General features: G+C 37.0%; 1 protein-coding gene across 1 annotated transcript in view; it reads left to right on the top strand.

The window, feature by feature from the left end:
* Positions 1 to 27,688, top strand: part of LOC122801074 (dual specificity phosphatase 28-like) — a 106,324-nt gene extending 78,636 nt beyond the window's left edge. Inside the window, exon 2 of the mRNA XM_044070578.1 lies at positions 24,554 to 27,688. Coding sequence (XP_043926513.1) covers positions 24,554 to 24,664 — 111 coding nt within the window. The 3' untranslated portion in view covers positions 24,665 to 27,688. The remainder of the gene's footprint in view (positions 1 to 24,553) is intronic.
* Positions 27,689 to 27,903: the final 215 nt, after the last annotated feature.

The following is a 27,903-nucleotide window of genomic DNA, read 5'->3' as shown; positions in this document are numbered from 1 at the left end:
TTGGAATGGCCCAGCCAGAGCCCAGACCTAAATCCAATAGAAAATCTGTGGGGTGGCCTGAAGAGGGCTGCGCACAAGAGATGCCCTCACAATCTGACAGATTTGGAGTGCTTTTGCAAGGAAGAGTGGGCAAATATTGCCAAGTGAAGCCACATTCTTTGATTTCCTGTCCTTGCCTAGTTAAGTGGTGCATTGTGAAGTATTTTCTGCTTAAAAACCTCAGCTTTGGCCAGCTAACAACTTGGTTATATTCAACTGGACATATAAGAGAATTTAAGTACTTTATCTGCACTTTTAAAAAAAAAAAATACGGTATTTAATTTGATTTAAACTGTGTTGAAGGAATATTAACTGAACTGGCAGTTTTTCTGCTCTTCTGCTCTTTAGTAACTTGAACAGAAGCTAGTGTTTGCTGAATTTTGTTATGTGCTAGTAATTACAGGTGTGGGGGTAGCCACATTCTTTGATTTCCTGTCCTTGCCTAGTTAAGTGGTGCATTGTGAAGTATTTTCTGCTTAAAAACCTCAGCTTTGGCCGGCTAACAACTTGGTTATATTCAACTGGACGTATAAGAGAATTTAAGTACCTTTATCTGCACTTTAAAAAAAAAAAAAAAACGGTATTTAATTTGATTTAAACTGTGTTGAAGGAATATTAACTGAACTGGCAGTTTTTCTGCTCTTCTGCTCTTTAGTAACTTGAACAGAAGCTAGTGTTTGCTGAATTTTGTTATTTGCTAGTAATTACAGGTGTGGGGGTAGCCACATTTTTTGATTTCCTGTCCTTGCCTAGTTAAGTGGTGCATTGTGAAGTATTTTCTGCTTAAAACCTCAGCTTTGGCCGGCTAACAACTTGGTTATATTCAACTGGACGTATAAGAGAATTTAAGTACCTTTATCTGCACTTTAAAAAAAAAAAAAAAACAGTATTTAATTTGATTTAAACTGTGTTGAAGGAATATTAACTGAACTGGCAGTTTTTCTGCTCTTCTGCTCTTTAGTAACTTGAACAGAAGCTAGTGTTTGCTGAATTTTGTTATTTGCTAGTAATTACAGGTGTGGGGGTAGCCACATTCTTTGATTTCCTGTCCTTGCCTAGTTAAGTGGTGCATTGTGAAGTATTTTCTGCTTAAAAACCTCAGCTTTGGCCGGCTAACAACTTGGTTATATTCAACTGGACGTATAAGAGAATTTAAGTGCCTTTATCTGCACTTTAAAAAAAAAAAAAATACGGTATTTAATTTGATTTAAACTGTGTTGAAGGAATATTAACTGAACTGGCAGTTTTTCTGCTCTTCAGTTATTCCCATCCACCCTCCCTGGTTTTGTTTTGGTGTTAATCTTAGTGGCCTTGAAACTGCCCGCCCCTCAGCCTGCCTCTGGGCTCATCTCATTTGCTCACTCAACTGAGTGCAGTGAGATCATATTCTGATTTCAGGCACTCCTACTGTGTACAAAGAGAGCATCTGGGAAACAGACAAAAAAAATTAAGCTCATTTCCTGCCTTTCCTGTTAAGTGGTATAGACTATTTGTAGGCTTCTGAGCCCCCAAGCCCTTCTGTGTTTGAGGGAAGCCTTCTAGCTTGTTTTTTTTTCTTATAACTAGCCAGTTTTCTAGTTTCAGCTCTCAAATCTGTTTCTTTGATCTCAGCACTTGTTCAGATAAAAAAAAAAAAAAAAAAAATTTCATCTGCTTTTACTGTACTTGTGTTTCTACCTACTTCATTTTACTTTTGCATCATTTTAAAAATACTCAATTGTATTTATTACTGCTTGGTGTAACACATTCTAAGCCTTTTGGTTTAAACACTTGGGCTTCGGACCAGTTGTTTTGCACTGAGAGGGTTTGTGGTCTGCACTGTTGTGGCAGAACAGGTAGCTTACATCCTTCTAGGTTGGGAACTGCTGACTGAGGGCTCAGTGTCTGTTATTCTAAAAGTGTATTAATTCTGGTTTAAGCACTTGGGCTTTCAGGCCAGTTATTTTACATTAAGAGGGTTCGTGGTCTGCACTCTTGTGGGAGGAGAGGCTGGACTCTGCCCTTCTGAGCTGGGAATTTCTGGTTAAAGGCTTATAGTGCATGCATATCTGAACTGCTTCTTACTGAAGTTGGTGCGCCTTGTTTGCTGTGGCATAGACTGGATTCGGGCCTGCTGGATCTAGCGTTGTTTGTGTAACTTGAGCACTAATCCAGACATTCTCTAAAGTATTCAATTGTATTTATTACTGCTTGGTTGTAACTTGATTAAAGTGTAGCTATCATTCTAAGTCTTTTGGATTAAGCACTTGGGCTTCAGACCAGTTGTTTTACATTAGGAAGGTTTGTGGCAAGCACTGTGGTGGCAGGACAGGTAGCTTTCATCCTTCTAAGTTGGGAACTGCTGATTGAGAGCCCAGTGTCCAAGTGTATTAGTTCTGGTTTAGGCACTTGGGCTTCAGGCCAGTTATTTTACATTAAGAAGGTTCGTGGTCTGCACTCTTGTGGGAGAAGAGGCTGGACTCTGCCCTTCTGAGCTGGGAATTTCTGGTTAAAGGTTTATAGTACCTGAATATTTGAACTGTATCTTACTGAAATTGGTACACCTTGTTTGCTCTAGCATAGACTAGATTCAGGCCTGCTGAATCTAGCTTTGTTTATATGCTTGTTGTTTGTTTGCTTGTTATTTCCCTGGAAGCTAATTCCACCTAATACGCGGCTTCTCAGTGCTTCTGTGGATCACTAGTGATATCTGCATTGCTTACTGTACTTATTTCCTTGTTTCACTTGAAAGAAAGTTACTGTTTGTCGTTTTTGCATTTAGTTACTTGTAACACATTGCACTCAAGTTATCTGGCACTTGCTCACTAAAGCAATTATATAAGTCAGCACTAAAAATTAAAAGCACTACACCTTCACTCCCCACTGGCCCTTGTTTTCAATTATTAAGGAATTCCCAATATTATTCTAGCATGTCCAAAGGTCAATTGTCAATCTCCTCTCCGGTCCAGCTGGTGAATCTGGGAATCTTGAGGCAATGTTATAACTGCCTCATGTACACAGACAACCCTCTCCTCCTCCCACATAACACAAATACTTGCGAGAGATGCAGCTATTTAGCCAAACTGGAGGCTGAGCTCTCTCAACTCAGGACTGGCAAGACCAGACAGGAGGAGAAGGCAACTACACACACCACAAAACCAGCCTCACATAATGCTACCACACCACTGAATCAAACACATAAACACACAAAGACATACTCAGAGGCTCTGAGTAAAAATTTATAAACAGCAGAGGCCTCCAAAGCAGACACCCAAACAACTGCTACCTCAAGACACCCCACAAGCAACACATAAACCACAAAAGCAGTGTGCAAAGCAGTCACAGCCCTTAAGGCCAAATACAACACCAAACATACTTGTCATAGGTGACTCCATAGTCAGACACACTGACGTCCCACTCACCAGGCTGAACAAGGAGAGGGTCACAGTAAGCTGCCTATCGGGCGCTAGAATCCGCCACATAACACAAGCACTCGGGTCACTCCACGGCAAGTACAAATATGACACAGTCATTGTCCATGCTGGTGTGAACTACCTGAGATGTACCTCCCTGGACTACATGAAAAGAGACATAGAGGAGCTCTCTGATTATGTAGCCCAGGCAGGTATGACCCTAACCCTGAGCAGTATCCTTCCTTCACCAAGAATGATGCCACAATATAGAGACAAGATGATCAGCTTTAACAAGTGGCTTAATGTCTGGTGTCATTCAAAGGGGATCCAGTGTCTGTCTGCCTGGGATGGCATGCTTGACAAGCCATGCTGCTTCGCAAGGACTGGGATTCCAGATATTGGCTAAGGCTCTTGCCACCCCCATAGTGCCTTTTTTAGGCAAGGCTCAAATTCTAAACCTACCACCCTAGAAAACAAAAATGGAAAGAAACTGAGGGTAATGCTGCTCAATGCCAGAAGTCTAAATCTCAAAATGCACACACTCGAGGCCCTTCTCAGTATGGAGAACATCGATGTCTGTGCTGTAACTGAAACCTGGTTCAAGGCTCCTGAGAGCACCCCGGCACTATTAGGTTTTACCTCATATCATGCGTTCCAGCCCCAAAACCCGGACCACACCACAAAAGGAGGGGGTGTATCCATATTCATAAAGGATACCCTCACCTCCAGGTTGGTGGCAACGCACAAGCTCGGAAACCATCCAGGTGCAACTAACCATAGGCAAAACTGCTCTACAAATTGTAGCATGCTACAGGCCACCCTCTCAAACTCAGGAACCCCACACAGCCTTCCTGAAGACACTGGAGGGTATAAATGTATCTCCAAACACCATCATATTGGGTGACTTCAACTACCGAATATAGACTGGGAACATTACTCAAGCCCTAACTTTCTAGCCCAATGGTTACTGGAGTTCATAAATTCAAATGCCATGGAACAGCTAGTCACTGTTCCCACGAGAGGAGAAAATATACTAGATCTCATTATCACAAACATGGGGACAAAATGCTCCACACCGGAAGTATATCCCTCATTGGTGAGATCTGATCGTAACTAATCTCACTGGAAATCCACATCCCGCCCCCACCCCAAACAAAAAAGACCACAGTGAAGAACTTCTCTAAAGCAAACTTCACACTACTCAAGACTGGTGTGGTATCCTTCAAGGCCCCTGAGACAGTGGAAACCACAACCCAAGCTGTGGAAGCCCTTACAAATGCCTTCTATGAACACCTCCAGGACTGCATGGATCAGGCAATCCCAAATAGAACCAAGACTCTTTCCACAAAGGGCAAACATCCAGTCTGGTGGACCCCAGCCATTAACAAACTTTACAATAAGAGGAGAAAGCTATTACATGATAGAACAAAATCCATAAAAGGGAAGTCACCCCTGATCATTATTAGTAAAAATGCGAGCACTCATAAAATCAACTTAGGCCAATTTTGAGAGAAAAATTGCCATTGATTCAAAGGACAATCATAAGGCTTTTCTCAGCTATGTTAGGAACCTGGGTGGAAACTCCCAGATATGCTCAGAATTAGTCCAAAATGATACAAAAATCACTGAACCCACAGACATTGCCAACATACTGGCAGACAGGTTCAGTGCAAACTTCTCCCCCCCTAAAGGAGAGATAACTATCCCAGCGGAGTGTAGCCTCCCAGACATCTCAAATGCGCAGGTGAAAGCTGCTCTCTCTAAAGCTAAAAACACAGCATCAATGGGACCGGATGGTGTCCCCGGCTGTGTGCTACATGAGCTAAATGAGGAATTAAACCCGCACATAAGGCAGCTGTTTAATCTCAGCCTTACCACAGGATACATGCCCAAGGAGTGGCGTATGGCAACTGTGGTCCCACTCCACAAAGGCGGTGCCTCTACGGACCCTGGTAATTACCGCCCCATAAGCTTAACAAGTCTAGTCTGCAAAGCTATGGAGAGGATCATAATGGAGCTCATAAACAAAGATATAGGGGACTTGCAGACATTGGACCCGACCCAGTTTGGCTTCGTCAAGGGAAGATCATGCCTTTTGAACTTGGTCGACGTCTTCGAAACAGTCACCAAGGCCAGTGATGAGGGAAAGGCAGTCCATACAGCCTACCTTGACCTTGCAAAGGCTTTTGACACAATACCCCACTCGGGTATAGTAGAAAAACTTACCAGCTTAAATGTAAACCCATATGTCACAAGATGGGTTGCAAACTGGCTTAAGGACAGAACCCACAGGGTTAGAGTTGCTGGCGCTATGTCAGACTCCAAGCCGGTCACAAGTGGTGCCCCACAGGGCTCGGTCCTTGGCCCCCTATTGTTCAGCATCTACTTCTCAGAAGTACAGGCCAACAGGGGAGGACTTTGGCTGACAAAGTTTGCAGACGACTGCAAACTGGGCGCCATAGTGGAAAGTGCATTGGACACGGATATCCTTCAGAAGGGACTCACGGAAACAGATAGCTGGTGCCAGAGCCATGGCCTGAAGTTAAACGCCAAAAATGTATAGTCATACCCTTCGGGAAAAACAAGGTAACCCCAAGCTACCATATAGGTGGCAATCCACTAAGCACAGAAGAGGTTATCAGGGACCTGGGGACCCAGGTTGACAGTGGCCTTTCTTTTGACACTCACGTTGCTAAAGTGGTTAGAAAGACCTTCTACATTGCCCACCTGATCATGAAGGGATTCACATCCAGATCTAGTGAGGTCATTGTTCCCCTGTACTCTTCACTTATCAGACCAATGATCGAGTACAATGCCCCATTCGGGATGTATCTCGCCCGACATCTGCAGCAATTGGAGAGACCCCAAAAGTTTCTCACCAAAAGGATAAAGGGACTCCAAAATCTGTCATATGCTGCCAGATTGAAGAAACTCCAGCTCTATTCAGTCGCATACCGTCTGCTCAGAGGTGACATGTGCCTGACATACAAGGCCATGTCCAACCCAGAATTAATGGACATGCTCCACCTCAAAAAATCCAAATCCACCAAAACCACTAGAGCAAGTGACTTAAACCTTAGCACGGATATAAATAGGACGTGCTGGAGGGATAGATTTATCACTCAGAGACTCCCTATGCTGTGGAATAGAGTTCCGGTCCATGTGAGGCAGAGCACCTCGCTGGCTCTGTTCAAGAGAAATCTTGACCTGTGGATGGGAGATCGTAGGTTTACCCCGGGAATCATCTCGGTGTCACTGCTGGACAGAGGCACAACAAACTAATGGGTACAGTATTTTTTCATATAAGGGGTGGCGTAAGCCACAAAAATTCGGGCTAGGCTTATAAATGCCTTGGGGCAGATAGCCTAGTATAAACCTATGAACCTATGAACCTATGAAGATGTCTCATGCTGATAGATTCCTACCCAAGAAGACTGAATGCTGTAATTAAATCAAAAGATGCTTCAACAAAGTATTAGTTTAAGGGTATGCACACACAACAAAGTATTAGCTTAAGGGTGTGCATACTTATGCAACCAGCATATTGTACATTTTTTATTTTTTTATGTTTTTTAAAACCAAAAAAATGAAATAGAAAAGGTGCCAAAGTACAAATACCAGTAACCAAAGTCCAAAATAGCTCCCATGAAGGAGAAACAGTCCACAACCAAATAATGAAAAACACTTCTTTAATATATAAAACACATAAATGCTTAACTTAAATCACCACATTTTTATCCTCAATACAAAGACTTCATCAGATGCAATGTATCCCATACTACCTTTCTTTTATAATCTCATTGATTATCTCATTAAAACCATTTCAAATATCAGTTTTTCCTTAAACTACTAAAAAAAATAAATAAATACATACTATAAAAATATTTCTGATTAAATACTTATAATAAGTTTAAAGGTTTTTTTATAAATCAGTGTAAGTAAATCGTATTATGTGCAAACCAGGTCTTTATAATGTCCATTAAACAATGTTTGTATTATTAGTTCTTCTGCAAGCTATAAATGTACATTTTATAAAAAATACATTTTTTAGTCAGGAAAGAACTGTACAAAGTTAGGTATAGACCCAACTTTAATTCTAAAGAGAAAAGAATTTTGACTGAGTTAAAAAATAATAAGGACATCAGGGTTATGAAACCCGATAAAGGTGGGGGGATAATTATAATGGATGTTATAAGGTACGAAGGAAAAATGAATAATATTCTAGGTGACACTAATAAATATACCAGTACATCTAGGAATGAGATTACTATTTCTTACAGGAAAATTGACCTGGCTTTAAATAACATGTTACTATAGGGGCTGATTGACCACAATACCTATATTTTTTTGATTAATGAAAAACCAAGAATACCCACAATATTTGGAATCCCTAAGGTTCATAAAGATGAAATAGAGCCCCCCTAAGACCAATAGTTGTGGCTGAAGGGTCAAAAACATCTTTGTCAAAGTATGTTGATTTGAAATTTGAAAAGTATTTTGAGAGATTCTTGGGATTTTTTAAGGGAAATCAAACAAGAGTTATACAATGATAATATTGCCTTTGTTACAATAGATATAGTTGATTTATTCACAAGCATCCCTCATACTGAAGGTATGCAACTATTAGAGGAAGTGATATTTGAGGATGGTGGACTTACGTACAGTGACAAATTAGTCTGCCTTAACTTAATGGGACTGGTTTTAAAGTACAAGTATATTTAAGGGGAATGTTTCCAACAAATTCAAAGTGTTGCAATGGGTGCTGCCTGTGCCCCTACTTATGCTAACCTCATATTGTCAAAATGGAAAGAGAAATATGTGCTTCAGTCTAAGTACTCTGATAGTTGGGTGTTATACAGAACGTTCCTGGATGACATATGTACTTTAAGGACATCTTCCTTAGATACGTTGCAGGAATTTATTAGCTTTCTGGGAAACATAACTAACTTTTTAGAATTTACTTATAAGTTTTCCAATGGAAAACTTCAGTACCTAGACAAAGAAATATATAAAATGAACAATAGATTTAATTTTAAGATTTTTAGAAAGGATGCATTTTCAAATTCATATCTTCATTTTGAAAGTGCACACCCATTCCACTATAAAATAAATATTATTAAGCATGTGCATATATGTGCGTGCTAGTAGGATGACCTCAGCAGAAATGGATTTTGAAAAAGAGAGTAACTTCCTAGAAGTTTTATTCAAAGAAAGGTGTTACCCAGTGACAATGATACAAGATGTTAAGAAAGAGGTCATAGAGGGGAGAAAGGAAAGGTTTAGACCCATCCTAAGAGATCTATAGCACGTGAAGGTGTAGAAATTAAAACTTGTCAAGAAGAACATTTTAGTAATGCATTCATAATGGAGTACAATGTGAGTCCAAATTCAGTTAGAAAAAACATTCAAAATGAATAGGAAAGGTCTGTGGGGTTGACAGATCTAGATGACATTCCCAAAGAACCTGTTAAAGTCATTTATAGCAAGGGACATTATTTAAAATGTTTATTGGAACAGGATGGTAGACATGGTAATATGGTTAGGAAAAAGAAAGGGGCATTTAAATGTGGCCATTGTTCACAATGTAAATATATAGTGAACAAAGAAAATGTTTTCCTAGCTTGTAGAAATAAGTGGCTAGAAGGAAGGGGATTCTCAAATTGTCATTCTTTTGATTTAATTTATCTGGTGATTTGTGAAGAATGTGAGTCTTTCTATGTGGGGAAGACAGAGCGAAAACTGAAAAAAATAATTTACAAACTTAGTTAAACATCTAAAAGAATGTGAGAATGCAAGTTTTTTTATTTTTTGTCCTAGAAGATGTAAAATTGACCTAAGAAGGGGGCTTTTGGAGGAGAAAATAGAGCATAGGGAACTATGGTGGCAGATAACACTACAAGCTAATGTTCCCCCTGGTCTTAATGAGAACATCTCTATAGCCTCCCTTTTAAAATTGAGAGCTGCAAAATTGTGATGTGAAGTGAATATATATTTTTTTAAAACATGTAATATTGAAGCAATGATTTTTTTTTAGGATATTTTATTATAATGGTGGTGGTTGGTCACTGTATTTTTTATAAAATGTATATTTATGGTTTGCACAAGAACTAATAATACCGATATTTTTAATGGCTGTTATAATGACCTGGTTTGCACATAATATGATTTGCTTACACTGATTTATAAAAACTTTCAAACTTATTATAAGTATTTAATCAGAAATGTTATAAAAGTATGTATTTTTTTAGTAGTTTAAGGACAAATTGATGTTTGAAATGGCTTTAATTAGATAGTTGATAGGATTATAAAAGATAGGTAGTATGGGATACATTGCATCTGATGAAGTCTTTGTATTGAGGATGAAAACGCGGTGATGTAAGTTAAGAGTTTATGTGTTTTATATATTAAAGAAGTGTTTTTCATTATTTGGTCATGGACTGGTGTTTCTCCTTCTTGGGTGCTATTTTGGACTTTGTTTTTTTTATATTTTTCCCCTAAAAGATTTATTTGTTTTTCAATTGAAATGTACAGGTTATAGGTCACATTAAAGGTGGGAAAAGTTTTGAAATTATTTTTTGTGGTCTCATTTTTTTATATCACAAAAACCTGGCATTTTAACAAGGGTGTGTACACTTTTTATATCCACTGTACACACACACACAGACACACACACACACACACACACACACACACACACACACACATATATATATATATATATATATATATATATATATATATATATATACAGGGAAGTATGGGATATTTGGGAATGTATATGAGTTTCCTGGAAAAATGGAAAAGAATTGTTAGTGATTGGATTAAGACTCAATCCAGTTAGACAGGGAATTGATTATAATAAAAAAGAGGAAGGATGTTTAAATTAAAAAAAAACAGATGTTTATTTGGTTTCTATGCACCTTTTATGTATTAAAGATATGGAGAAAAGGGAAAGTAGTGTGATAGGGAAAATACTGTATGTGAAATACAGTGAGATGGAAAAAATGAAAAGCGAATTAAAAGAAGTAAAAAGGAGGAGATGATAAAAAGAATATGAAGATAAGATGAATTTATGGAAAATTGAAAGTGGTGAAGTTAAAAAAAGATAGAAGGGAATGGCATAAACTGATATATATAATATATGTATGGAAATGCCATAAAGATGAAGACGAAAAAGCAATAACTGAACATTTTTATGAAGTTGGAATTTTTTTGTGGAGATTATTATTGAATAAGCTACCTGTAAAAAGTTGTAAAAGATATAAAACAATGGAAGAGAGAACATGTAAAGACTGTAATGAAGAAGAAACCACAAGGCATTTTAGATTGTAAAAAGAATGAAGTCTTTTGGAAAAAAAGAAAAATGAGTTTAAGTGGGAAAGTTTTTTGAAATATAAACAAGGGTATAATGTATGAAAATATAAAAAAGAAATAAGTGAGAAGTTTGCAAATGTGACAGTATAGGTCTTGTGGAAAATAAGATGCGATAAATTGTTGTCTAGTAAAAATAGGAATGATAAAGATGGTTGTGGTTGTGAAGAAAAGGATCAGGAGGATAGAATGTAAAGTTTGTGAAATTAAACCTGTAAAATACTGAAAACATTGTAAATATTGAAGAAATATGAATATAATGGAAAGGGCATAATGTATTAAGATGAGTCAACAGGGGCAAGAGATCTTTCACATCCACTTGAGCTACCACCAATTGAAGCAGATGTGACCTTTATTTAATGCCTAATCTGAAGGATGACACACTTAGCAATTTAGCAACCCCCTAATACTGCACTGCAGTGTCAGCAATCCAGTTACATAGAATTGGAAAGGAACCCACAAAGGCGAGTGTGCTACTTGTTCCACCATTGATGATGATGCCAGACTGGTTTGGGATGCTGGGTCATGTGAATTAGCACTCTGGTGTATATTGTAAATCTGTACTGTCAACGCCCATTCAGTGAACATATTTTCTAATATGTTGTTTATCCTCATGATCTTGTTTTTTCTTTTTAACTAATGCATTTATTTTACTGTTTTCAGCTGGGTCTCATATGCAGAAAATAATGCCCAACACAGTGGGAATTATTGGGGAAGCAACAGACCACCTAGGGGAGTTGTGAGGCCCAATATCACAGGTTTCAGGAATTCAGGGTAATTGGGCCATTTATGTTTTTTGAACACAATGATAAGATCTAATAGGTTGGTCACTGAAATCCCAGTATGAAGATGGTTATTGGAACTAGGGAGGCTGGTCTTGAGGCAGAAGGTGATGGCTAAATGGTCCGATTTAATTATCAAAGGGAATACTTGAGGAGGTTTAACAAAGGACAAGGGGAGTTGTTTAAGACAAGCAAGGTCTATGAGGTTTATACCTCTAGCAGGGAAAGTAACTATATGGTCCAGGAATATAAAGTTAATGATATTAGGAAAGGCAGTTGTTGGATGTTTGGGTAAATTAAAGTTGCCTAATTAATAGGTATTTTGTTTGACTTATTGCTGATAGAGCTTATTTAGGTATTCAGTATGTTCTTCCTTGGATATACAGAAGGACTTGTAATTGGCAACAAAGTAAAACTTTGTTTTGTTAAGAATAATTTGGCACTCTACAAAATCAAGGTTGATGTTATTTGGAAGATCTCTAATAGATATCTGCTAGTGTTACTAAACAAAGGATAGGTAGAGAACCCTAGCATAGAGCGACAGCTTCCCATAGATTGGAGCCGGGTTTCAGTAACTATGCAAATATGTATGTTCTCCAATTAAATTTTAAGTCAGACATTTCGTGTCTGAGGCTTCTTGTGCTGAGCAGAATCTGCATGTTGCCCAGCAGATTTGAACTTGTCAGGTTACCATATCTAATAACTTCACTTTGCCTAAAAAGATGGGAAAGCTTTTTGTAAGTATGCAAATTCCCTTAAAGGAGAGATACAGGCCATACCAGGCAAAGCATCAAGTTCTATCTATGATGTTCTCCTTGATTGTCACAAAGCTTTCACCCTGGAATGACACCAGTGATGTATGATTTGTACTTAAGTATCATTCTAGACAAGGGAAAGGAAGAATAATACTCTATACGTGGGATTCCCCTTCTTTTAGAACATATGATAATATCTACACCATGCATTTCCTCCAAGGTGGGCTAAGACTGTTCATCTCAACATGAGCAACAACAAAGTCATATTCACATTTTGGATGCTTCAGAACCTCGATGGCCATGATGAGGTCTCTGTTCTTAAACCCTTTGAGAAAACTGACAATCCCCCCCCCCCCCCCATCCTTAGTTTGGTGAGTGTAAAATTTATATCAGAACTCATAAACTTCTTTACACAAAAATTCTGGAAACAGACAAAAATTGTAGGGGTAGGGTGAGGGGCAAAGACCCAAAATTAGGAACAATTTTAAATATTACTCAAATTCACTTTAATGACTTAATAGAACAGCAGGTTTTGTATCAAAATGCATTTTCTCATTAATAAGAAGTAATAAATAGTATCTGACGTTATTGGCTTACTGTAAAACTCAATAATTTACCAGAAAATCAAAACTTTTATGAGGGACAAGACAAAAATAGGTAGCAAAGTCAGGGATGTTTGGCACAAAAAGAGACATTTGAAAGGTACATTATGCATGCCTAGTAATGGAATCACCAATAGCTAGAACATCTCTTGTATAATTATTTATTTGTTGGTGTATGTTTTTTCTCCATTAATGACATTGCCTTTTTAGTTTGGTGACTTTGTATGTGCTGATGTGGATATAGTTGGCTTGATGTTGGAATTCCTATGTAAGTAGGGGTTTTGTGCAAGTACAAGGCTGGGTGTGACTGAGGTACCCTATCATGTCTTGGAAGACTTTATTTTTCCCACTACTTCAGCATATATGACTATTTGTTTAGAGGTGAAATCCAAGTCATCTACTTCTGGTTTGGGTAAGAAGAATTTTGTGTTAAAAAATAATAATATAATTGAGGCAGTTGCTACACTGTCTCAGGATGCCTCCAGAGATTAGGCTAGTCAAGGAAACAGAATGAACAGTTTGTGACTCTATAGATGGTAGGCAGATGGGTAATGTGCAATACTGACTGAGAAGGCTAGATGTTGTAGTGGTAATAGCAGGTTAGACCCTTAGGATGGGTTAGGTACAGTAGCAAACTGTAGCTAGGCTGACTTCTGCTATAATAATAAGCTTGCGCTATTGAGTGAGTGAAATAAAGGTAGTGACAGGATTGTGTGAAATTAAGATAGCAAAGGGTAGATGGATAAGTAAAGATATTATGAGACAGGTACAATTTAGATGTATATAAAAGTACAATCTAGCAATGAGTAACAGCCAAAAAATAAAAACTAGTATGTTTGCAACAAGCAAAAAACTCACACTTGGTTATGTAATGACAGAAAAGTAGCCAATGATTAGGCACTAGCACAAATAAATCACACTACTACAAAGTGAGTACCTATAATAGGTACAGTGGACAAAAGTAACAGACAGTAGACAATGGGTGGGCACATCCAAATATTTAGCCAATGAATAGGCAACAGCAGATATTAAAACGGGTTTTAATTAACAAAGCAATAATCAGTACAGACACACAGTACAAAACAGTATAAGAACAAAATTACAACAGAACAACTAGCAAGTATATATCAATACACTATTAGAATGGGACTGAATTTTATAAAACACTTAACTAAAGCATTTAAGAGTAAATAAACAAATGTAGTTTGATCACTAAGGCAAAAGTCAAAGACTAATGAAGTACTAGAATGTATTGAATTCAAGCAACTAAACAGTAGTTAATCAGGCAGATAAATTATTGTAGCATTTATATATTCCACAACAAGAATCCTATCTGAAGCTAAACAGTTCCTTAAAATACCAGTACCTGAAAAAAATTCACATTATTCACGATCACATATTTGAAGAGTTACAATATATGTATTGTTATTAGTATTAAATGTGGCAATATGTTTGTGTTTAGTAGAGCTACATATGTTGTTTTGATTCAGATGAAGAAATATCATATAATGTAAAGTCAGGTATTGCTGTCATGTCCCGTTAATCACATTAATCTACAAATAATTGAATCTGACTGTGTGGTGTTGGTAGGGGATTGTCAGCATCAGTCCAGCTCAAAACCTGATAAACCCAAAGAAACTCAAAGAAAAAAAAGAAAGTAAAAAACAAATTGAAATATCATTGTTTTGTTTAGCCACTGTGTATCACATAAAATAACATAAATACATTTTCGTCCAGTAAGTTAGCCTGACGTCAGCAGAATGACAGTTCACTTCCTTACCTCCTGGTTATAAAACATTGTGTCATATCATGTAACATGAATGTAAAAAACTTAATGGTATAAAGGTAAAATCAAAATTAACCGAAGAGCAGTTTAAGTACACAAAGTATTAAACCAGCATAAATAAATTCATATGTTAAAAAAATTATTCCTATGACAGAAAAAGCTTAATAAATAAATACATAAATAAATAAAAATAATAAACAGTAAACCTAATCTGATAGTGTTCCACAAAATTTGTGTCCTAGTGAATAATGCATCTATAGATTGTTTACAAACATCTCCTTATCTAATAAACAAATGCCAATAATTGTATGCAATTTAATATTTATTCTAATAGTATTATTAGTGATAAAAATACTGTAAGAAGTTCTTAAAATACCTCAGGAATATTCATTCCTGAATTGTTATTAATTACAAAAAGATAATACATATAGAAAAGCATTTTTTGTAAACTAAAATCAATTGACATAAATAAAAATCCAATAAATTATGGATGGCATCTTTAAAGCTGGAAGAATTGTAATGTGCTCATTTATATCCTTGGGGATTAGAAGCGTATAACTTAAGTTGCCACATCAGTTCTTTTTGTTGTAAACAAATCTCCCATGGCCCACCTCTAGGGTCTTTAACAACCCTTATAATAACGTCAAACCTGAACTTTTTGAGTGTTGACCAAACTAAGCCGTGCTTGCAGTGTGTATTGTTAGTATCCTTCTTAGAGATGGCATAACAGTGCTCACAAATTCTTTTACATAGAGGCTTCTCAATCTTTCCTATGTAAAATACCTGACATCTAGAATAAACTATTCCATATGTTACACAATTCCCTCTGATTGTAAACATTTGGGATTATTGTTCATTACCAAGGGTCACAGCCACATCTGGCTAGTAAATGAACATTGTTAGCAGCTATCAGAAGTAGATGTGCCATTCATATGTAAAATGATCTCTCTAAAACCTTCCACTTTTATCATCTTGAAATGTTTTTTCAAATTCTTTCCATTTTTGTGAACAGATTTTGAGGCAGAACCCAATAAACTTAAAACTCCTGCATCTAGCTTAAAAATATTCCAAGTAGTCCTGATTATGTTTTTTATAAGTGCCGAGTCTCTATTGAACTCTAATAACCTAGCTCTTTCAAATACCCCTTTGGTCTTAACAAAAGAGAGTTTCAAACACTGTACCAGTTCTTCCAGGGTCTACTTATGTAGTTTGGAAGGTATTGAAGTTTTAGTTAAACACGATGATAAATGTATGATGGAAGTTGTAGATTAGTTACAGCAATTAGATGATTAAGAAATATTTACTATTTTAGATCTAAATATGATCAGATATTTGTGAAAACAGATGAAAATTGTGACAATAACAAGGCACAAAAACTAAATAAATAAACCTCGAGAGAGACGAGAAGGATTATCTTGATAAAAGAGCATACCCCAGAAGAAAAAATCTGAGGGTCATGAGAGATAAGATGGAAGTGATGCATGGGATGGTGATATTGCTAATAATGACAATAATAAGTTTGATTATGGTTACAATAATTTCCGTTTAGAGTTACCTCCTTTAAGGAAATCTGAAAGGTTATTGAACCAAACATACAGGTAAAGCATAGAAAAATATGGAGAAAACCCACCCCTGGGTCAATATTACCATACCAGAGGTCAAAGGAAAACATCCAAGGGAGGAGCAGGGGAGCAGGTGAACACAATAAATCATTTCGGTATTTCTAGTTCCTCTGATGGAATTTTAAGTCACAAGGGCTGTAAAAGTTTCAGTTATAGTCATTTAGAAATCAACATTACTCATTTCTAATTATTTGAGAAAGGCTTTTCTTTCATAACCAATCAAATATCTGAGATTATAGACTGTCTTCTAAAACTGAAGTTGTTTAGTAGGAAGTTGAACCTGGCTCTTCAATATCAATATAAAAAAGACCACACAAGTTCTTCTAAAAATGAGCTAAATAAAAAGTACCTATAGACGCTATCACCTCTTGGTTGAAACGTTCTCATTAACAGATACCCTAGGTTTCCTAGCATTTCTGGGATCCTGAATGTATATAAGTGTATACAGAAACCTCCCATTGAGACTTATTGTGACTATTGTGGCAGCACAAGGGTCTAAGACTCATTCTTTAGCATTATTTGTTGATATATATTTGAGGCCTTTTTCTAACTTGAGGAATCATCTATTAAGAGACTTGTGGGACTTCCTGGGGAGAATACACAGGGAAATGTGGGGGGAACATGTTAGCTTTCTCACCATAGATATTGTTGCCTTTTTATATGTATCCCTCATGAGACTGGATTGAACTGGTTTCTTGCAGCTCTTTTGGACTGCACTTTCTTGACTTTCATAGAATTTAATGTTCACAATTTTATGGAAGTTGTTTTATTATTTATTTTATTTATTTTATTTTATTTTAGTTTGATTACCGGGGAGGTCCACTGGGCTTGGGGGGCCGTTTTCAGTGGAGGCCAGGGGAATAAAGCTCCAACAAGGAAATACAACAGTTTAAATAGTTTGATTACAAAACTATTTCAATTAACACACAAAGTCATAGACAGTATGTATTACAGATAACAGAATAGTTACAAAAGAATAAACACTAAACAATTTCAATTATTGTTAAGGAGGAAAAAGGCTTACATAATGAAAATACAAGTTTTACTGTTTTGATTAACATTTTTTAATATTTTGAGGGAGAATATTACAAACAGATTAAGGAAGTGGCTATGACCATCTACACAAATATGGTGATGTGGTCCTGGACGAAAAATTTGTTTTCAATTCCAAGTTTACATCAAATTGGAACCTATATCAGAGGTACTTGGATGATACATTTATTATTTGTAATGACCATTCTGATAAAATACCTAAATTCATGGAATATTTGAATAGATCCACTAATTTTTAAAGGTTTACATATACCCAAAAGAGCACAGAAGTAGATTATTTGGATGTTACCACTGGTAAAAGGGAGGGATTATTTGTTTCTAGCATATACAGAAAACCAACTTTTTCCAATAGCTGTTTACATTATACATGTTTTCATATTTTTTCATAGAAGCACAATTTGGTAAGAGGACAGGTCATTTGACTTGCTAAAATGATTTCTGTCAGAGAAATGTTTTTGATTGAAAAAAAGAAACTAGAGAATATACTTCTTGAAAGAGTATATCCTAGAGACTTTATTGTTAAAATTAATGCAAAGGTTTTGGATGGCTGGGGAACCACTTTTGGGCACATGCTTAAAAGAAGCTCAGTTAGAACTGCCCACTGAGGCAATATAGACACAAAGGAGACCCAGAAAATGGCTAAGGATTTGAAACTCTCTTTTGTTGAGGCCAAAGTGATATTTGAAAGAGCTATGGCATTAGAGTTCAAAACTGACTCCGCACTTATAAAAATCATAATCAGGACTAATTGGAATATATTTAAGATAGATGTAAGAGTTTTAAGCTTATTGGGTTCTGTCCCAAAATTTGTTCTCAACAATTGGAAGAATTTGAAAAAAAAAAATATTTTGAGACAGTAAATATGGGAGGTTTTAGAGAGCCCAGGTTATATATGAGCAACACATCTACTTGTGGAAGCTACAAACAATGTTCATTTATTAACAAAGATGTGGCTGTGACATGAGGTAATGAACAAAAATTCCAAGTGTTTACAGTCAGAGAGAATTGCATAACATATGGAATAGTTTATTTAGCAACTTGTTCTGGATGTCAGACGTTCTATGTAAGAAAGACAGAGAAGCTTTTACATAAAAAAAATATGAGCTCTGTTATAACTTCTCTGAAAGGATATTAATAATGCCCTCTACAAGCAAACCTTAGTTTGTTTAATGTTCAAAAAGTTAAGGTTTGCCATTATTGAAAGGGTTGCTAAAGACCCTAGGGGTGGGCCATGGGAGATTTGATCATAACAAAGAGAATTGATGTGCCAACTTAGGTTAGATGCTTCTAATCCCCAGGGTGTAAATGACCACATTACAATCCACAATTTATTACATTTTGTGTTACAAAATACATTTCTATTTATGGCATTTGATTTTAGTTTATAAACAAATGCTTGTCTATATTTACTATTTTTATTTTTTGCAATTAATAGCAATTCATGAATGAATACCCCTGAGGGATTTTAAGAACATTTGTTGATATTTTTATCATGAACAGCATTATTATAATGAATATTTGATTGTGTACAACTGATTGTGTTATTGGATATGGAGATATGTGTAAACTATCTAAAGCTGCATTATTTATTCACCAGGACACAAGTTTTGTTCAACGCTATGAGATTAGGTTTACTGATTTATATTATTATTATTATTTATTAAGCTTTTTAGATCATAGGAATGATTTTTTACAATAACCCTTCCACCTGTGATCCTACTTTGTACCTTAATAGAGCACAAAGTACTGGACCAATGGGACATGTGCTGCTGGTGTGTAGGCACCAACATAAAGTTACAGTGCATGAACACTGCTTGGTGTGAACAAGCATATGCCATGACCCTTAATGTTGATGTGCCATTCTCTAAGTCTACTTGGGATCAGTGCAGTACCAGACTGATCACATCCCTTCTCCCCATGACTGATGAGCCAGCACTGGTTACTAACTCTCTCATTTTCTTGCCAGCTCCGTTAATGGCTGGACCACTAAACAACCCCAGGTCAGCTGGGTCATAGTCGGGGATTTAGCTCTCTACAGCGTGGAGTTAACACATCTAAACTTAGTTTTCCTTTTGATTTCTTAAAAAGACTGGAGATGTAATAATGTTAAGTTCCATATCTGATAATGTTTAATCTTTCTATAATAAGGCTTAGGCAAGAATTATTTCCTGAAAGTTAAAAGTGCCTTGGTACTGGTAGTGTCTTCCTTTCTCATGCTGGAGAGAAAGAAAAACATCTCTTGCTATACCGTAGACTTCTTCAGCAGTAACTCAGAAGAACTGGCATCAGATTTGTATATGTCATAGGGTACTGATCATAGAATGGTATTCTTGAAATGTTGCTGTTTTGTAGAATCATATACAATGTGACTGTGTTTACAACAAAATTGCAGTCCTGGAGTATAAAATGAACTCAATGCATTTGTAATGTACTGTGTACTTTAGGATACCGAAGCATGTGTGTTATGTATTTGTTACATTACTTGTTTAATGTCATCATGTTTTTCTTCTAATATTAACATGGAGTTGTTAGGAACAATTCTGATGGAGCATCTCAGTATCCCTTCTTACTTTCTTGCGTTCTCTGGCAGCATGGAATGGAAGTTGACTTTCTTCAAAAATCTAAAAGTTTAGCTACTAGAAGCAGGATTCAGAGAGGACCATATGTTTGCAGAAACTACTGTTTCCAAAAGTAACAGTTTCTGCTACCAATGGAAATGTGAGTCAGAGACATGTCAGCAGCAGTGAAGACAGACCCCGTTATCAGCTAATTTACATGTCTCTGAATTGAGTTGTCTTACCTCTAGTGCTAATCAGCACTTTCCTCTGGCAGCTGATGCATCACATTGACACAGACACCCCCTCAATCATGCAAACATACACACACACACACACACACACACACACACACACACACACACACACACACACACACACACACACACACACACACACACACACACACACACACACACACACACACACACACACACACACACACACACACAGAAAAACATACACACACACACACACACACACACACACACACACACACACACACACACACACACACACACACACACACACACACACACACACACACACACGTACACACTACCTGTCCCCTAAACTCTGCAGCACTTTCCTCGAATTTGATCTCATCCATTGAAAGTAATGAATGAACTCGAACTTCTGGCTATTTTATGCACTTGAACGATTCTCTGAATCACTTGTTGATGTAAATGCCTTATCTCAGGCATTTCAAAGGAGAGCACATGGTTAATTAGCATGGGCTGCTTGCAGTAGACCTTTCTAAATCCAAGGTTTGTATCTTAGTTTATCTGTTTTAACTCAAGGAGCTCTTAAGATGCTATGGCCTTTCTCAAAGTTTACAAAGAATGGAAGTTGTAAACTTAGACATCGAGGAAAGTGGATCTGAAGGAAAGATGTTGTATCTTTGTTTTCAGGTCTGCTTTTAAGCCTATAATTCTGGAATTCTTTCTTCTGTGGCATCAGTTTTTAATTCATTTGTCAAATTAGAGCAAAGTGCTTTTGAGGGCAGGTAGAATTATTATTTTCTCTTATCACTGAAACATTTCTATTAACTGATGTCTAAAAATATGTTTGACTTTTAATTAGTGAATTGTGTTATTCATTTTTATCATTAATAAGTCCATGTCATAAAAGAAACACGTTTGTAGCTAAGGCAGTTATAATGTCGGTGTTTTCTTAATTTACTTAACTCATGCTTACGCATTTTTTTCTAACATTGCAGCTCACATAGTTTTGAACAATGAAATTCTATTTCAAAATAGCTTGCAATTTTTACTTCGAAAACTGGGAGGAATTCAAAAAGGTATTGTCTCCAGGAAGGAATCTACATACCAAGTGATTCAAGAAAGTACATGGCTGACCCCCACCATGTCACAGTATTGAACTCAGCTAAAAGTTCTTGTTTGTCTAGTGAACATGGAAGCAATATTGGGATTGAGGGTTGGGGAGCCATTAAACACCAGAAATTACTCTAAAACAGAGTGCCTTAACACCACCTACAGCACTACAGGGATCGAAGGGGTGGAGGTAAACCATCAGGTAAATTACAATGGTGCCATAATGCCACTTAAAATATTTTGGGGATTGGGGCCTCGGGGAGAAATACTAGCTCCTGGGGAAACTACAGTCATGCCATAGCAGCACTTAAACAATTATGGAGATCAGGGGGAGGGAGGAAACACTAGCCACTAGCAGTACTTAAACCCTTGTGTCTTAATGGCATTTCAACTAGTGCAGGTATCAGGAGGTGGGTGACCCTAGATCGAGGGAAGGCAGACAAGTCAGGGGCAGGTATGGGGACTGTGGTGTGTGTGTGCGTGTGTCCGTGTGTGTGTGTGTGTGTGTGTGTGTGTGTGTGTGTGTGTGTGTGTGTGTGTGTGTGTGTGTGTGTGTGTGTGTGTGTGTGTGTGTGTGTGTGTGTGTGTGTGTGTGTGTATGTGTGTGTGTGTGAGTGTGTGTGCCATTGTTTGAATGTATAGTTGTGTGTGTGGGAGACTGTATGAGTGGAGATGCTAATGCCTACATCAGCAGCAGTTAACTAATACAATGTGCAGATCATGACTTTAAAGACATGCAGATTAGCTGATAATGAGATCTTATTTCATCATTGCTAGCATGCCTCTGAATCGCAAAATATTGCATTGTAGGAGCAGAGCCTTTTCAGTGTGAGCCATATGGCTCATTCATGAGTTAAGGAACTGTTTTGCTTTTTAAGGTTAGCAGTGAAATAATGTCTAAAACCAGGAATATTTTAACTTATCTTGAGATGAGGTTTTCAAAATGAATATCGGTTCAGACAAGAGTGATTTTTTTTTCATGAAACATCCCCTGAATAATTAAAATAATTTAAAATCTCAGGTTATTGATGATGAACATATTCTGATATTCAGACTGCAAATTGGCTAACTCATTGATCCACTTCTATGTGTGGGACTGATTCATATACATTGACAAAGTTTAAACCAGCTACTACTAAACCACTCCGTAATCTCCTGCTAGTAAGTCAGTCAAATAAATGCACTGGGTTTCAGACAAAACTTTATATTTCCCCAAGAGAAATAGACTTATTTGATGACGACGTGCAGAAAATGAAAAACAGACATCCATTTTTCTCTTTTATGCAGAAACTTCTCCCTGGCTTTATTCACTGTTACTTAGTACCTCAGCTGTCTAAGCAGCATTCCAAAATCAACCACTGGAAGGTTACTGAGACAGGCAAGGTATTAGTTTTAGACATTATTTCACTGCATATGATAGAACCCACACTGTGAAAGTAGCAGACTCCAAGTCAGACTGCCGACCAGTCATGAGTGGAGTCCCACAAGGTTTGGTCTCGGGTCCTCTCCTGTTTGACATCTACTTCTCTGAAGTTCAGGCCAACACCAAGGGTCTCTGGCTGACCAAGTTCCCAGGGAATTGCAAATTGGGAGCCATTATTAGCTCCCCAAATGATGTAAACATTCTACAGAAAGGCCTCATGAAGACCAATGACTGGCGTCAGAACCATGGCTTTAAGCTCAACACCAAAAAATTCATTGTCATTCCCTTTGGGAAGAACACGGTACCCATGAACTACCACATCGATGATAATCCACTGAACACCGAAGGTGTCATAAGAGATCTGGGAACACAAGTGGATAGCAATCTATCCTTCAATAATCACATTGCCACTGTGGTCAGAAAATCCTTCTATGTGGCACATCTCATTACGAAGGGTTTTGCATCCAGGAAGAAAGAGGTCATTGTCTCCCTCTACTCTTCCATTAGACCTATTATCGAGTACAATACCCCATTTGGCATGTACCTCACTACACACATGCAACAACTGGAAAGACCACAAAAATACATCACTAAGAGGATCCTAGGCTTTAAACACATGCCCTGTGCAGGTGGACTAAAAAAAAACTCCAGCTATTCTCTGTCTCATATTGCCTTCTTAGAGGCGATCTCTGCTTGACCTACAAAGCCATGTCAGACCCAGCGCTATTAGATATGCTACAACTAAAGAAATCCCAATCCGTCCGTGCACATGCTCTAGAGACCTCAGCTTCATTACCACAATCAACAGAACTTGCTGGAGGGACAGGTTATTAACCCAGAGACTGCCCATGCTCTGGAATAGACTTCCCTTACACGTTAACCAGAGCACCTCACTTGACCTCTAAAGAAATCTTCATGAGTCGATGGGAAATAGAAAATTCACCCTGGGGATCATTTCAGTGGCCTTGCTTGACAGGGGCACTGGGAACTAACGTTGGGTGGAACGATGCCAGAATCCTTTGGGCTAAGCTTATAAAGGCTCCAGGGCCATTAGCCTAGTACACACCTATGAACCTAAGTAGTAGCAAACAAAGCCAGGAACAAGTGTCTGTAAATAAAAGTAAAATGTGTAGCTCTGTGGTATTTTCTACTGTCTTTGTCAAAGACTGGGTTTCTTGTAATGATCAGTCTGTATATCCATGCAGTAATAAGACTGGAAGCTAATACTTTTGAGTACCTGACATTTATTTATTTGTCTTCCTTTCTTTTTTTCTTGATTTAACACTTTTATCTACTGCTGATGCCAGTGTAGCAGGACTTTTGGCATGTCTGTGATTTTCTACCTCCAAAATGCACCAGTTCTGACTTTTCTGAGCATTCATGTTCATGTACTGCATCTGTATTTCATATCTGGTTTAAAGCAATAGTGATATTTCCAGGTCTTCTCATAGTCTTTCAAAATTTGTGCTACTCTTCTATACAGCATTTAGCTACTGTCCTGCATTCAGCACCTATTGTGCACTATTTGTCCATCAGTTTTCAGTGCATGAGGATGATTATGATGAAGATTTCAGTGCTGATGTTACCAACTCATTTGACTAAACTGCTTCATTGGAAAGCCTTAGATAACCATCTACTAATAGGAAGAAATCAAAATGGTTATCAAGTACTTTACAGAATGCAACCTTTTGGTAAACAGATGGTAATATAACTATTATCAGGTTATTAGGTAACTAAGCTATAGATGTACACTGATATAAATAAAATAAGCTGTAAAAAAAAACACATTTGTCAAAGATTTCCACGTTTCATACAATGGTATCTGCACTTCTCTTTCAGATTGTGAAAGCAGCAAGATCTGTGGCAGAACCCAACAAAGGATTCTGGTCCCAGCTTCAAAGATATGAGGAGAACTTGATGGCAACGCAATCAAAGATGCAAACAAATTAATACAGTCTTCCTTTAAAAGAGCAGTCCTAACTCACATCATATCTGTACTACTAGCAGTATATCTTTGATACTGCATTTGCAGTGCTGCAGCAGCATGGGAATTACTCTACAAAGAAGTGTCACAACCCAAGACAATGTCACAATGAAAACCCTATCCCTCTCCATCAACAATGCCATTACTGAACCGTGACAAGATTTAAATGTCTGGATTTGTTGTTAAGACTTAAATACCTTGGAATTACTGTGAACATTTCACTGTTAATGACTTCTCACATTGAACTGCTAGAACCAAAATGTTATAAAATAATAATGCCTGTTAAAGAATTGCTAATCTACTTTACCATGAAATCCAGGCTGCAACTAGCAAAAACATACTACATTAACTAGAATATGGTCTACCATTCCTAGATTGTTCTTCTGAAATCAGTCTGTCAGATTTACAAATACTCTGTCTTTCTACTGCTTTACACTATATCTTTGTACCTCCTTGTACTCACCAACTCCTACATCTTGAAAGTTCTGATCTCCTTTTTCAAATTCTCATTTATAAATAAATCCTAACCTGATTTAAAGAAGTGACCAACAGACAGGCCTGTTGTGCTCAAGTCCTTGAAGGTCCAAAGAGCCAGACTTGAATAACCAACCAAACAACAACTTTGTTTCCTCCACTAGAGTCATCCAAACTGAAGACATTATTTACCGCATCTAAACTCTAATCCTACTCCATTAAAGCCACGTCCTACAAAGACTTGAAAACAACCTCAGAGCACACTTTTTCAATTGTTGTTCCAACACTCTGGGGCAGCCTACCACCTAACATTAGATTAAGCCATTCTAATTAATAATTTTGAAACAGATTTTAGATACTAATATAGTAACGTGTACGTGTTCTCAGCACTCCCCAACAACCTAATTAGCTACTTTCTTCTATCCTACACAAGCCACAATCATACGTCATCAAATTCAGTCATCATCCTGTGATGCTTTGATATTATCAGTATGCATATATATGTAAACATTGTAAATAATAATTAACGTATTTGTAAGCTACTACATATTAATCAGTGCTTATTAACTATAGTTGGCTTAATGTCTACTATTAACCCATTAACTCTTTCTTCTTCTGTAATCACCACTGCTTCTCTCTTGTGATTACTTGTGTTCTGCATCCATTTTGTAATGACTTGTACACTTTACTGGGCTGTGGCTGAAATTGGTTCTACTGAGTCAGGCCACTACGTCAGACAATAAGTAATAATTAAAATAAATAAACGCTTTGACTCTTCTGAAGGGGTAAGGGCCAATCAGTTAGGAAGCTAATACTTCAGATCAATACCTGCAAGGTACACTATGGCAAGCACATCAGCTGCACCCAGAAGAAGAAGAAGAATCTTTTATCCTAATTGGAAAATGCAAGAATGTTTAAACAAGCAATCTACTGAAATTGTTCATTTCTGGAAAACACTTCTATGTGTTTTATTTTGCCTAAATAATTCTCTTCATCTCATGAAATCATCACAGCCAAAGTACCACTGATCCTCACTTCCCATGTTACTGACCTGTGACTGGCTCTTCTTCTGTGGCCTACGTGTCATGGTTAGGTAACCATGGTAGCGATGTGACAGAAACAAACAATAAAGGCATTTTTTCACAATGACATCTGTGCATTTAAACAAGAAGAAAGAAAAAAGTACAATAGCTGTAAAATCTTATAGGTGATCCTGTTAAAAAGTAAGATATGGATTAAACTACAATGTAAAGTCACATTAGAGAAATCTTCAGAAAATTGTACTTGTGATTTTAATGCTAAACTCAAAATATTTGGATGCTTTCTATGGTTTTAAGGGACACCAAAGGGTTATTTATATCAAGCAACTACTAAACAGTTTGAAGGCTCCAGGATAACTGATATGATTTTCAAAAATGCTGTGTTGAGGTTGTTTTATAAATTTAATAAGTTATACCCATGAGGGATACTGGACATGTTTTATACTATTGGGGGGGGATTAAGTATATTCTTTGCCTTTCGTGATATAGAACAGGGAGGTACAGAGTACATTTCCCCATTATTAACACAAACTTGAGAGCATTGAATGGTCCTTAAGGACAATTTCTACTGAAGACTGGTTGGAGAAACTAATTCCTATTATTATTATTTTTTTATAAGATGGGGAAGTTGTCTACACCCAAAATAAAGGGAATAGTACATGGGATTCCAGGTATGCAGTTTTGGGAACAACTAGTAGAGGAGAACACTATGCTTGCTTGAGATAAAGCTAGAGTGACATTTAATATGTTAGATGGCTAACAGCTGAAATAAAGGCAATTGTACGTGGTTGTAAAAGTATTAAAATGGGTACTGATGGAAGTAGACGATAAGTTCAGCTTGTTTTAGCTTGAGATAAAAATTATATGTCCAAAGATATCTTAACCTGCACATATAAATTATATTAGTAGCTTATGAGGCTGTTTTACAAGATTAGGAAAGGTCCTTAGAGTTAGAGCTATACCAGGAAAATTGTTGAAAACACATCAGTTTAAGTATGCAGCACATTTAATTAGTTTTAGATATTCACACAGAAATGTCTCCATAAATGTTTTTATAGTTTCCTAATGAATGTGAAACTGTTTGTCACCAAGGCACACAATTGTGATCACAAAGCAGTACAATATAAGAAAGTAAAACACAGTCAAACATGCAAAAATCTCATAATGACATGCTTTTTGCAGGGTGGAAAGCCCCTCTACACTCATGATGTTGGAAGCTGTGATCCTCACATTCAGTACTACTCATAGGTAATAACTGAATCCCCAAGATACTGAAGACTTAATCTTTATTTGCAAAACCCCAGAACTGAGCATTAGAAATTGTACATTAGAGTGCTGTTATTAGTGTGTCAAGAATGAGTGAGGCACTTTATTTTTTATACTCATAATATACTATACTGAATCAGTTGTATTCTTGTCTAGGCCCAACTTGTTGGATATGCAAATAAAGATCTATAGGAAATTTCAGCAAAAGTGTTTTCTGACTATGGGTTGATGGTTGGATTTGCAAATGTTTGTGATTTCTTTTGTTCATTTCCTGAATATTAAAAGGTGTAGTTTATTGTCTGATAAGAAAACTACTGAATGATTTGTTATGGCCTAGTACAGTACAGCTGTCACCTGTACTATTTGTGGTAACTTATCTATCTGACAAAATATGGGCAAAAATGAAATATTTTGGTGCTCACAAT

Source organism: Protopterus annectens, chromosome 4.part1 (assembly GCF_019279795.1).
Source record: "Protopterus annectens isolate FY-2018-M chromosome 4.part1, PAN1.0, whole genome shotgun sequence".
In the NCBI taxonomy this organism is placed as follows: domain Eukaryota; kingdom Metazoa; phylum Chordata; order Ceratodontiformes; family Protopteridae; genus Protopterus; species Protopterus annectens.
This window is presented reverse-complemented; position numbering and strand designations above follow the sequence as displayed.